Genomic DNA, 14,071 nt, shown 5'->3' with positions numbered 1-14,071 from the left:
TCTAGGTTCTTATTATTAAGACCCAATTAGAATTCACACAACACTCACTATCTTGTCCCACCTAAGGGAGAAAAAAAAAAACGTACTGAGAAGCTTGTGAAATTCATAGTCCAGTCACAAAAGCTTCCAAAGGATTGTCACCTAGTCACTGGACTATGAGTGTTTATAGTAGCTACTTTTGCTCAGCACATGTCTGGTTATCAGGAAAGGTATCAGAACTAGCATCAGACTTAAACTAAGAAATGGGAGAGGCTGTTGGTATTATCAGGAGAGAAATTTAAGACTAATGTGATTAATAAGCTAAGAACTCTACCGGATAATCAGTGTGTAAGCACGATAATTTAAACAGAGATGAGAATTTTAAACACAATCAAAAGGAACACTAACAGAATTGAATACTTTATATGTGCTTACTAATAGATTAAACAAAACTAAAGATCTCTGAGCTTAAAGATGGCTTTAAAGAAACACCCAAACATAAAAAAGAGAGAGAGAGAGAGAGAGAGAGAGAGAGAGAGAAAAGGCAGAAAGATTTTCCATGTACTCTGGGAAAATTACAAAAGGTAGAAAATATATGTACTAAGAAAGACGAAACAGATAACAGGTTCTTTCCAAGAGAAAAACTGGAAGACCATCAGACGGAAAATGGAAAACAAAACAAACAAACAAACAAACAAAACAGAAAAGTATTACAACAAACAGGACCAAACTGTGCAGTACTAGCCATGTCTTCTTGATGGAAGACACAGAGTAGAAACAGCCCTGGTAAAAAGAAACTGGCAATCGTGCCCTAAGACAAGCCCACGAAAGATCTTGAAAGCTTAGAATCCTATTGGGAAGTGTGGTGAGATAGTGACTTCTCTATCAAAGTCAATTAACAAAAGAAAGTAAATCTGTTTTGTCACTTCCCATGGGCTGAGTGTCATCTTGACAAGAAACCTATTTAAGACTGAGCTACTTTGGGATCCTGAAAATAAGTACAGTTGCTGGGCGGTGGTGGGCACACCTTTAATTCCAGCACTTTGGAAGCAGAGGCAGGTGAATCTCTGTGAGTTCGAGGCCAGCCTGGTCTACAAGAGCTAGTTCCAGGACAGGCTTCAAAGCCACAGAGAAACCCTGTCTCGAAAATCCATTAAAAAAAGAAAAGAAAAGAAAAGAAGAGTCAAAAAAAGTAAAGGTCTCTGGTTCAACCTCCACGGTCCCCACAATGTGAGACATTCAAGTAGGTATTGTGGAATGGAAGACTAGATGCTAACATACCAGAAAGTTTAGGTGATAGGAGGCTTAGCTCAGGCAATGAAAAGTACAGTGTGGGGCTAGAGAGAAAGCTCAGCAGTTAAGAGCACTTGCTGCTCTTGTAAAGAACCAAGTTGAATTCCCAGCACCTACATCAGGTGATACATGCCCTCCTTTCTGAACTCCAGTTCCTGGAGATCCATTCCCTTCTAATAGCCACAGGTACCAAGCATGCACATGGTATACATACATGCACACAGTCAAGACATTGAATAAATCTTAGTCAATGTTCTATTGCTGTGAAGAGACACTGTGACCATAACAGCTTTTTTTTTCTTTTTGAGATAGGATTTCTCTGTGTAACAGCCCTGGCTATCCTGGAACTTGTTTTGTAAACTAGGCTGGCCTTGAACTCACAGAGATCCGCCAGCTTCTGCCTCTTAAATTCTTAAGTGCTGGGATTAAAGGTGTGTTGCCACCACCACCACCTGGCTGACTGTGGCAGCTCTTATGAAGGCAAGTATTTTATTGAAACCTGTTTACAGTTTTAGAGATTTAGTCCATTGTCATCATAGCATCCCTGCATCAAACTAGGAGCTTGCAGGCAGACATGGTGGTGAAGTAGCTGAGAGTTCTACATCCAGATCTACAGGCAGAAGGGAGAGACTCTGGACTTGGAATGGGCTTTTTGAAACCTCAAAACCCACCCCCAGTGACACATTTCCTTCCTCCAACAAGGCCACACCTACTAATCCTTTCAAATTGTGCCAGTCCTTGATGACTCAAGTATTCAAATCTGTGAGTCTTTGGCAGGTTTTCCCACTGAAACCACCACAAATCTAATAAGTTTTAAAAGAAAAAATAAAGTGTTTGATAGACCTGCTTTTGATGGCAAGAAGCTTAGTCCACCACCTGAGGATAACTGGAATCTAGGTCCAGTTCTTGCCTATCTTCTGTGAGACTTACTGTTGATAAAACTGAGAATTCTGGAATTTCAGTGCAATGTCTGATGTTCTCAGCCTTTCTCTCAGCAAAGTGTTTAACACTTACCAGGTTTTGAAAAGATGGTGATCCAAAGTCAGGAAGAAAATGTCACTTTTCCTTCACATATAAATCCTTCCTAGCCTATAATTTATATACATACATACATATGTATATAACTGGTATAAGTGCATTACTACAGTGTAACATTCAGAAAGGAGACTCGAGCTGGGTGTGGTGTAGCAGATGGCTTTAATCCCAGCACTCAGGAGGCAGAGGCAGGGGATCACTGAGTTTGTGGTCACCTTGGTCTACATAGTGAGTTCCGGACCAGTAAAAGCCTATCAAGAAAGAGAAAATGAAAAAAAAAAAGAAACTAAGAAACTGTTTACCTCTCAGGAGGTATGAACCTGGGATATTGAAGCCGAAAATGAGTCAGACTAAAGATTTATGCAATTTAGAGCATCAGTGTAATTTATACTCAGGGTTAAGAAGAGTCACCTCAGTATTGTACAGTCACAATAACAAACTGCATGTGGTCAAAACATGTTTGTCCGTAAAGGCATATGAGTAGCAACAGCTGAAGTAAATTCATGCCTTTCCTCTACATCTGGGAGGAGCACAAACACATTCCATGAACAATTCTCTGTTCAATTTGAAGAAATGTTGAAGAAACTGAGGTCACAAGACTCTGATTTTCTTAGAATTTTTTCACAAGCACTCAGAATTTCACATGACTCCATTCTTGAACTGTGTCCCCCAGAGTAGCATTATGGGGTAAGGAAGGGTGGAATACAGGCAGAAGGACACATGAGAAAGAGTATATAAAGCTAATTGGTGGGTTTTATTTTTTTGTTTTGGTTTTTGTACATTTGTGTGGGGGGGGGTAAATATATAAAAGTATAATCAGTAGTGAAAATGTAAAACTCTAGCTGGGTCTGGCAGTGCACACCTTTAATCCCAGCTCTTGGGAGGCAGAGGCAGGTGGATCTCTAAGTTCAAAGTCACCCTGGTCTATGGAGCAAGTACCAAAACTGTTAGGGATACACAGAGAAATCCTGTCTCAACTATCACCCCCAAAACACTAAATAAATGAAACAAAAAACAAAACTAAAATATATAGTGTTTAGTTGAGACTAGCCAAGTGTTTGAGAGGCTTAATCTAGTGGTGTGATATTTTTATTTATAAGTCCATTACAGTTTATTTCCAATAGAAAAAACTATATGATAATAATGTTTTGGCGTAATGCTTCTCCTACCTTTGGGCAATCAAGTTATTACATGAATAAATAACACAGGTAAAAACCAGAATGTGTTAGAAGAAGGAACTGAGGTTAAAAACTAAAGGCATAGATAAATCTATTCAGTAAAAATTTTGTACATATCAATAATAAACTTACTGAGAAAGAAGGAAAAACATTCACAATAGCTTCAAAAAATAAGACACATAGGAATAAACCAAACCAAAAAGGTGGAAAACTTTTACAATGAGAGGTTTAAAAATTCTGAAGAATTTGAAAAAGAGAGTTGACATAAAAACCTTTGATGCTCATGGATCATCAGTTAATATTTTGGATATGACCATCATATTTGAAAGTAGTGTACAAATTCAGTGCAATTCCTATCAAAATTTAAGTGATAATTTCTCACAAAACTAGGAAAAGAAAACAATCTTAAAATTTATCTTTTATACATTTTTATTGATATTTATTGAGCTCTACATTTTTCTCTGCTCCCCTCCCTGCCTCTCCCTACCACAAGGTCCCCATGCTCCCAATTTACTCAGGAGATCTTGTCTTTTTCTACTTTCTACTTCCATGTAAATTAGATCTATGTAAGTCTCTCTTAGTGTCCTCATTGTTGTCTAAGTTCTCTGGGATTGTGGTTTGCAGGCTGGCTTTCTTTGCTTTATGTTTAAAAACCACCTGTGAGTGAATACATGTGATAATTGTCTTTCTGTGTCTGGATTAACTCACTCAAAATAATGTTTTCTATCTCCATCCATTTTCCTGCAAAATTCAAGCCATCATTTTTTTCTGCTGTTTAGTACTCCATTGTGTAAATGTACCACATTTTCCTTATCCATTCTTCGGTGGAGGGGCATTTAGGTTGTTTCCCAGGTTCTGGCTATGACAAACAAAGCTGCTATGAACATAGTTGAGCACATGTCCTTGTGGCATGATTGAGCATCCTTTGGATATATACCCAAAAGTGGCATTACTGGGTCTTGAGGAAATCGCCACACTGACATCCAAAGGGGTTGTAGCAATACAGAAGTGTTCCCTTTTCCCCACAACCTCTCCAGCATAAGTTGTCATCAGTGTTTTTGATCTTGGCCATTCTTACAGGTGTAAGATGGAATCTCAGATTGTTTTGATTTGCACTTCTCTGATGACTAAGGAAGGATGTTGAACATTTCCTTAAGTGTCTTTCAGCCATTTTAGATTCCTCTGTTGAGAGTTCTCTGTTTAGGTCTGTGGATTATGTGAACTTTTGGTGTCCAATTTCTTGAGTTCTTTGTATATTTTGGAGATCAGACCTCTGTCTGATGTGGGGTTAGTAAAGATCTTTTCCCATTCTGTAGGCTGTTGTTTTGTTGACCGTGTCCTTTGCTTTACAGAAGCTTTTCGGTTTCAGGAGGTCCCATTTATTAATTGTTTCTCTCAGTGTCTGTGCTGCTAGGGTTATATTTAGGAAGTGGTTCCCTGTGCCAATGCATTCCAGTGTACTTCCCACTTTCTCTTCTGTAAGGTTCAGTGTGGCTGGCTTTATGTTGAGGTCTTTGATCCATTTGGACTTGAGTTTTGTGCATGGTGATAGATATGGGCCTATTTTCATTCTACATGTTGATATCCAGTTATGCCAGCACCACTTGTTAAATATGCTTTCTTTTTTCCATTTGATATTTTTTGCTTCTTTATCAAAGATCAGGTGTTCGAAGATGTGGATTGATATCCGGGTCTTCTATTTGGTTCCATTGGTCCTCCTGTCTGTTCTTATGCCAATACCAGGCTGTTTTCAGTACTGTAGTTCTGTAGTAGAGTTTGAAGTCAGGGATTGTGATGCCTCCAGACGTTCTTTTATTGCACAGGATTGTTTTGGCTATCCTGAGTTTTTTGCTTTTCCATATGAAGTTGAGTAGTGTTCTTTCGAGGTCTATGAAGAATTTTGCTGGGATTTTGATGGGCATTGCGTTGAATCTGTAGATTGCTTTTGGTAAGATTGCCATTTTTACTATGTTAATTCTGCCTACCCAAGAGCATGGCATATCTTTCCACTTTCTGGTGTCTTCTTCAATTTTTTCTTCAAAAGATTTAAAGTTCTTGTCATACAAGTCTTCCACTTGTTTGGTTAGAGTTACTCTGAAATGTTTTATGCTATTTGTGGCTATTGTAAAGGGTGTTAATTCTGATTTCTTCCCCAGCCCTTTTATTATCTATGTACAGGAGGGCTACTGATTTTTTTTGAGTTAATCTTGTATTCTGCTGCATTGCTGAAAGTGTTTGAGTTGTAGAAGTTCCTTGGTAGAATTTTTGAGATCACTTACGTAAACTATCATATCATCAGCAAACAGTGAGAGTTTGGCTTCTTCTTTTCCAATTTGAATCCCCTTGATCTCTTTTTTGGTGTCTTATTGCTAGGACCTCAAGAAGTATATTGAATAGATATGGAGAGAGTGGACAACCTTGTCTTGTACCTGATTTCAGTGGAATCGCTGGGAGTTTCTCTCCATTTAGTTTGATGTTGGCTGTTGGCTTGCTGTATATTGCCTTAATTATGTTTAGTTATGCTCCTTGTATCCCTGCTCTCTCCAAGACTTTTATCATGAAGAAATGTTGTATTTTGTCAAAAGCTTTTTCAGCATCTAATGAGATTTTCATGTGGTTTTTATTTTTCAGCTTGTTTATATGATGGATTATGTTGACAGATTTTCGTATGTTGAACTATCCCTACATCTGTAGGATGAAGCCAACTTGATTATGGTGGATGATTGTTCTGATGTGTTCTTGGATTTGATTTGCCAGTTTTTTATTGAGTATCTTTGCATCAATGTTCATGAGTGAGATTGGTCTGTAATTCTCTTTCTTAGTAATGTCTTTCTGTGGTTTGGGTATCAGGGTAATTGTAGCCTCAAAAAAAGAGTTTGTCAATGTTCCTTCTGTTTCTATTGTGTGGAATAATTTGAGGAGTATTGGTATTAGTTCTTCTTTGAAAGTCTTGTAGAATTCTGAGCTGAAATCATCTGGTCCTGAGCTTTTTTTGATTGGGAGACTTGATGACTTTCTTGGTTTTCTTTAAGTGATTTGCTGATATCTTCCAATTTTTTGTTTGTTTTTCCTCCATTTCTTTAAGGGAATTTTTCATTTCATCTTTAAGAATTTCAAACATTCTCTTGAGGTTATTTTTTATATCATTTTCTTCTGATTCATCCATATTTAGTTGTTCAGGTCTTGGTGTTGTAGGGTCTTTAGGTTTTACTGGTGTTGTGTTGCTCTTTGTGGTGTTGTGTGTGATCTTACCTTTTCTACTCATCCTTTCCTCTAATAGGTGTGGTTGGGCCTGTCTGAGATTCTGTTGAATAATCTTCTAGGTGCCAGTGAACCCAAAGCTCAGATGGTTGTTCCTCATCGTGCAGTGACACAGTTCTAGTTACTGTGTTGGTTACTCCTGTTCCTGGAGATAGCTCAGTGTTCCTGTGCTTTGTCTGCTCCCTTGGAGTTTGCTGTCTCAGGCCTACTTTGGCCTAGGCTGCTGATCTGTTTATGTAAATCCTGGTCTAGATCTCCTCCTGCAGAAGTCCCTGGCTTGGAGTTGGACCTGTTCAGGTGGAGATTGCTGACTCTGGATCTGGTCACTGGCTCAGTCCTGATCTGCTTGTGTCCCAGGATTGGGTTTGCTCCTGGCTTCTACTCCTGGTGGAGCTTGTTCTCTCTGTGTTTTAGGTAGCTGGTTCGGTCCTACTCTGGTTCTGGTGGAGATTTCAGACTCTGAGTCAGGTCATTGGCTCCATCCTGGTCTGCCAGTGTCCCAGGACTGGGTTGGCTCCCAGGACTGGATTTGCTCCTGGCTTCTGCTCCCAGTGGAGCTTGTTTCCTCAGGCCCTCTCTTTCTTAGGTGTCTCTAACCTTAAAATTTATATGGAAGCACAAAAAAACTTAATAACAAAAGTAATCCTAAGCAGAAAAGGTGGTGCTGGAGTATCATAATACCTGATCTCAGATTATATGACACAGCCATAATAAAACAGTATGCTGCTTTATTTTAAAAAAATCACAGGGGCTGGAGAGATGGCTCAGTGGTTTAGAGCATTGCCTGCTCTTCCAAAGGTCCTGAGTTCAATTCCCAGCAACCACATGGTGGCTCACAACCATCTGTAATGAGGTCTGGTGCCCTCTTCTGGCCTGCAGACATACACACAGACAGAATATTGTATACATAATAAATAAATAAATATTTAATAAAAATCACAGACCAATGAAACAGAATAGAGTATCCAGAGGGAAGCATACACATACACTTTAGCAGCCTGGTTTCCAGAAAAAAAGGTTAAAGTCAAACATTGGTGAAAAGACATTTCAGCAAAGGGCACTAGAAAAATTATGTCACATGTAGAAGAATGGAATTTTCCTTCCCTATTACTATATGAAAATAAATTCAAAATAGAAAAAGACTTTAATGTGAGACCTTAAATTTTGAAACTGCTAGTGGAAACAGAGAGAACACTTGGAAATATGATAGAGGCAAGGACTTAATGCAAAGGATTTGAACAACTCAAGAACTAACAGCAGGAATTAACACTTAGATCATATTGGCTACCATCCAAAACAAAACAACAAATGGCAACAGAGGCTGGTAAAGATGTGAGGAAAGGCTATCACTTTATGCAATGCTAGTGGAAATGTAAACTAGTGTGCCCACTGTGGAAATCTTTATATAGGTTTCTTAAAAAAGTAAAACAACAATATAACCCCACCATATGATACAGATATGCTGTTACTCTATGTGCCCTGAGAAATCAGCATACCACAGATACATTTGCATATCTGTATTTATCACAATACTACTCACAATAGTCAACATGGAACCAGTCTAGATTCCAGTCAACAGATGAATGGGTAAAGAAAATGTATATACATACATGAAAGCTTGTTCAGCTGTAAAGAATGATATATCATTTGAAGGAAAATAGAACTTGAAATCATGACAGTAAGCAAAATAAGTCAAACAATGCCATGTCTTCTCACATATGCAATGGCATCATACTCATGAGATGTATTGCTTTTGCATTACATTTAGTACTGAGCTTTAACTTGCATTTCAGCTATTTTAACAAATATAGTATGCAAAATGTAAACTTAATTCAAAATGTAGTTTCATTGAGTTTACATTGCTAAGAAGACTACTAAGGAATGAATAAAGCATTCTTCTTTCTGTAAATTTTGGTTTTCATCACCAACAGCCAAACAATAGTTGAATAAATAGTAATTTGCTCCTCTCTTTTAAATTTTTTAAGTTAGAAATTGATACATTTTAACAGGAAAAAACAGGAGAAAACCTAGTGATGGTGGTTCTCAGAGACTTAGATAGGAAGGGAATGCAGCTAGGAGGCAGCTAAGGTAAGAACTGAGCAGACATGTAGGGTGGGCTGCACTGATAGAGGGAAGTATGTCAGCCATCCGAGTGGCTCCCAATAGTTTGTCAATAATAATGTATGCTGGCAGTAAAGTGAGCACAGGACACTGGTGCATGATTATGTCAGGAATGGCTGAGACCAGGCCTTTGTGTCTCTTTGGTTGCTATATGTGGTTAACTTTGATCTGAGTGATTTAAGTGGCTGGAGTAGAGGTTACTATTCAGGCACGGGTCCCCCTTTTTTTTTTTTCAGTTAACTGAAACAGAAAGTACCCAAGCAACAGCTGATATCTATGAAAAAGAAGCATCTATCCAAGTAGACTACAGTCCTTTAAGGGAAGATTTGAAGGTAATTTAAAGATTTGTTTGTGATTAACAGTAATATTGGCTATTAAAATATTATAGGATCATTTTTATATGGTTAGTTTTAAGATATTGGGGTGGATGGTGGGGAGGGTTTGATGTTTTGTGGGGGAAGAGACATCAGGGGGAACAAAGAAAGCTACGGTGATGATTGTAAATGCCTGCAATCCCAGCACTTGGGAGATAGAGGCAGGAGGGGGAAAAAAAAGGCTGTCAGATCATGTGTCATGAAACCCAGTCTCCAAAAACTGAAATAGGAGCTGCAGAGGTGGTTCGGTCAGTAAAATGTTTGTCAAGCAAACATAATAACCTGAGTTTGGCTACCTAGCACCCGTAGAAAAAAGCTGGGTGCCACAGTTTTTTTTTTTTTTTTTTTTTGGTTTTTTTTTTTGGTTTTTCGAGACAGGGTTTCTCTGCAGCTTTTTTAGAGCCTGTCCTGGAGCTAGCTCTTGTAGACCAGGCTGGCCTCGAACTCACAGAGATCCACCTGCCTCTGCCTCCCAAGTGCTGGGATTAAAGGCGTGCGCCACCACCGCCCGGCTGGGTGCCACAGTTTTAAGTCTAATCCCAGAACTGGGGAGTCAGAGACACGTAGGTCCCTGAAGCTCACTGGCCAGCTAGTTTATCCAGTCAGCAGTGAGCTCCAGTTCAGTGACAGATCTTGTCTCAAGACATAGGGTGGAGGGCTGTAGAGATGACCCCATTTGGTTGCTATATGGGTTAACGTTTGATCTGAGTGACTCAAGTGGCTGGAGTAGAGGTTACTATTTAGACACAAGTGTCTTTTTCAGTTGAAAAGATGAGCCATGCTTTTTTTTTTTTAATTTATTATGTATAGTGTTCTGCCTGCATGTTTGCCTGCAGGTCAGAAGAGGACACCAGATCTCATTATAGATGGTTGTGAGCCACCATGTGGTTTCAGACAGAAAGTACCCAATCTGCAGCTGATATCTATGAAAAAGAAGCATCCATCCAAGTAGACTACAGTCCTCTAAGGGAGGATTGATTACTCTGTGATAAGAGTACTGACTGCTCTTCCAGAGGACCCAGGTTTTGTTCCCTTTAACCACATGGCAGCTAACAAGCATTTGTAACTTCAGTTACAAAGGACCCATTGTCCTCATCTGTCCTCTATGGCACTGCATGAAAGTGGTGTACAGACACACATTCTGGCAAAAATGCTTGTAAAACATTTTTAATTAATTAATTACATAAAATAAAGTGGAGAGAAACTGAAGAAGACAGCCAAAGTCGGCCTCTGGCCTCTACACATATATGGGCACACACACAAATATGTGCATATACCACCAAATATCTATATTAACAGTGTTTTCAACACCAGAGAAGTAGCAGTATTATATCTCTGAACACCAGCTGGAAATGTTTGAGTTCAGTTCCAGTCTGGCACTGCCTGTCTCGGGTGGCATCAGATTCCACAAATTCAGGCCACATATTGCCAGCACTTCAGATGCCAGTCACCTAAGGATGCCTTAACCATCAAGTGCAGTAATTTGCTAGAATCACACACAGAATTCAGGGTAATTTATTATACATTTACCAATTTGTTATGAAAGATAGAACATGGGAAGAGCCAAATGAGAGAGATGCGTAGGACAGGAACGGAGGAGGTACAGAGCTCCCATGCATTCTGCCTCCTGTAGGTATGCTGCCCTGCCAGCCTGTCCATGTGTCCACCAACCTGAATGCACCTCCTCTGAGCATGACTGATTCAGCTGGTGACTTTGGTGATCAAACTGAATCCATAATTTCTCTTCATTCCCAGAGAGGACATGATAAAAGCTACAAGCTTCTAACCGCATTTGATACATCAGCAGTCAGTTCTTATCCCTCAGAAGTCAGTTTATTAGCATTGCCTCATTACAGTTGAAAGGGGCAGACTGAATAAAAGTAGGAACTTCTTTCATCTCATCCCTGGGTAAATGCTAAGGGTGTTAGTTCTGAGCCTGGAGCAGGATAAATGCCGAGTACCTATCACAAATAGCAGAAAATAGGTAACCTTTTTCTTTTTTTATGAGACAGTCATGCTCTAGGCTGGCTGACCTGAACTCATTGGGCACAGTGACTACTGCCATCTAGTCTGCCTACCTACACTGCCAGCATCTTTGGAGAAATGAACCTTTCTTTTGGGGTAGTACTGTTCTAGAACTAAAGTTGTTCCTAGAAAGCCTAAGCTATTATCCCCTGCTTATACTGTGACCTAAACAAGGTCACACATTCATTCCTGAGCCAGTAGCTAAAGTGGACTTAGCCTTCCTCTGAGTCAGTCATTTCTATTCCTAGTTCCTCAACACAATCCCACAGTAAAAATGTCTCACCTTGTGGCTGAAGAGATGGCTCAGAAGTTAAGAGCACTGGTTGCTTTTCCAGAGGTCCTAAGTTCAATTCCCTGCAACCACATGGCTCACAACCATCTATAATGAGATCTGGTGTCCTCTTCTGACCTGCAGGCAAACATGCAGGCAGAACACTATACATAATAAATTAAAAAAAAAAAAGCATGGCTCATCTTTTCAAAGCATGGGCAATGTTGAAAAGCAAGAATGATGCTGAGGCCGGGCGGTGGTGGCGCACGCCTTTAATCCCAGCACTCGGGAGGTAGAGGCAGGCGGATCTCTGTGAGTTCGAGGCCAGCCTGGTCTACAAGAGCTAGTTCCAGGACAGGCTCTAAAAAAGCTGCAGAGAAACCCTGTCTCGAAAAACAAAAACAACAACAACAAAAAAAAAAAGAATGATGCTGAGTAACAAAGCCCACATCTTTAAACATCATGTGTTAATGTAGTTAGGAGACTTGTTGGATTATTTGATTATATTGTGGCTTTTGTCTTCTCTACAGTTTTTATTTACTGCCTTCTCATTTTACATTAGTTTAGAAAAGTCCTTTTCTACCTCATTATCCAGTAAATTACTTTTTGTTGACGATTTTCTGGAGTATTTAGTTTTATTTTGTTGGGTTTTTTGAGACATGGTCTTGTGTAACCCAGACTAGCCTCAAACTCACTAATGATGACCTTGAACTTCTGATACTTTTGCTTCTACTTCCCAAGTACTGAGTTTAGAGGCATGCCTCATTATACCCAGTATATGGAATGCTAGGGATGGAACCCAGGCCTTTGTGCATACTAGGAAAACACTCTTCTATATCCCCAGCAGATATTTCCTTTAGTTTTCATTTGCCCACTTTGTTAGAATATTTAAAGATAGCTGAATAGAGACAGAAGGCAGAAAGAGGTTTGGTTTGCCCTTAGAAAGGACCGTGTTTATTGATGGTGAGGGGGCACTCTTGTCACCCATGTGTGTAGATGGCCAAATGCCTACAGAAGATGGGATGCAGCCCTACTAGGGATGGAAATAACTTCCTTAACCCCTAAGGGGAACAAGGAAGTGTAGTCATTCAGCAGGAAGTTATTGTTCTTAACTGGATATTTAAAATATGTAAAAATGGATATTTAAAAATGCACAGCAGGAATATTATTCCTGCTTTCTGCTGAAAAGGGTCTTTGTTCGAGGGATTAGTACTGGATCCATTGAAGAAGGGTTCCTCTGGTCATGTAGTGGTGGGGGGTGTCTTAATTTGATTGACTTTGATGGATCAGGCATTTGTCATCTTTTATTCCTGAAGAGGCTTGAAAAATAATTACAGGACTGTAAGGATGTGATTTGGTTACAGAGTAGAACTAAAAGATTTTTTGAGAGCCAGGTGGTGGTGGCACACGCCTTTAATCCCAGCACTCAGGAGGCAGAGCAGGCAGATCTCTGGGAGTTGAGGCCAGCCTGGTCTGCACAGTAAGTTCCAGGACAGGCACCAAAGCTACACAAAGAAACCCTGTCTCAAAAGAAAAAAAAAAGGGAAGGAAGAAAGGAAACGAAGTTAATGATGGAAATTTTACATCAACATTAACATGAGTCAATATAACATAAGATTAAATGAAATTGTACAATTGACTGAACCATGTACTGGAGTTCTGTAGAAGAATAAGGTGATTGTAATTAGCTGTTTGTTTACATTACACTCCTGCATAAGAATCGAGGACCTTATGCTGTGAAGTCAGTTAAAAGTCAGCATCCAGGGAATGAATTTGAACATAAAGTGTGTTAAGTGGTATTTCTTGCTTTTACATATGATGAACCTTGTATATATTTTTTAATTGTTTTTATTGAGCTATATATTTTTCTGCACTCCCCTCATTTCCTCTCCCCTCCTACCCTCTCCCATGGTACCCATGCTCCCAATTTACTTAGGAAATATTGTCTTTTTCTACTTCCCATGTAGATTAGATTCATGTATTTCTCTCTTAGGGTCCTCTTTGTTTTCAAAGGTTTCTGTTCTGCTCAGTTCCCGCAATTGTTAAGTCCCAAAGAAATCACACAGAGGTCTACATTAGTTATAAACTGATTGGCCCATTAGATCAGGCTTCTTATTAACTCTTATAACTTATATAGCCTATTATTAACCCGTTATTATTATCTGTGCTGGCCATGTGTCTCAGTACCTTATTCAGTGGGGCAGTCATATCTTGCTGCTGCTTTGGTCGGGTGTTCCCAGAATTTTCCTGTTCTACTTAACCCACCTCTGCTGCCTGTCTGGTTGCGCGCCTATACTTCCTGCCTAGCTACTGGCCAATCAGCGTTTATTTAAAATACATTTGATAGGATATAGACCAATGTCCCACAGCACCTCTTTGTTATCTAGGTTCTCTGGGGTTATGAATTTTATGCTGGCTTTTCTTTCCTTTATGTCTAAATGCCACTTATGAGTGAGTACATATTATATTTGTCTTTCTGGATCTGGGTTACCACACTCAATATGATGCTTTCTAGATCCATCCATTTGCCTGCA

At 39.5% G+C, this 14,071-nt stretch overlaps 1 protein-coding gene across 1 annotated transcript in view; it reads left to right on the top strand.

Annotated features, from left to right (window-relative positions):
• The window catches only part of Smc1b (structural maintenance of chromosomes 1B), a 79,848-nt gene that overhangs the window by 53,123 nt on the left and 12,654 nt on the right, over positions 1-14,071 (top strand). The window contains exon 19 of the mRNA XM_038343890.1: positions 9,104-9,199. Within this exon, the coding sequence (XP_038199818.1) occupies positions 9,104-9,199 (96 nt within the window). The remainder of the gene's footprint in view (positions 1-9,103; positions 9,200-14,071) is intronic.

Source organism: Arvicola amphibius, chromosome 9 (genome assembly GCF_903992535.2).
Source record: "Arvicola amphibius chromosome 9, mArvAmp1.2, whole genome shotgun sequence".
Classification (NCBI taxonomy): Eukaryota; Metazoa; Chordata; class Mammalia; order Rodentia; family Cricetidae; genus Arvicola; species Arvicola amphibius.
The sequence above is the reverse complement of the archived record's forward strand: the minus strand, read 5'-3'. Positions and strand labels throughout refer to the sequence as shown.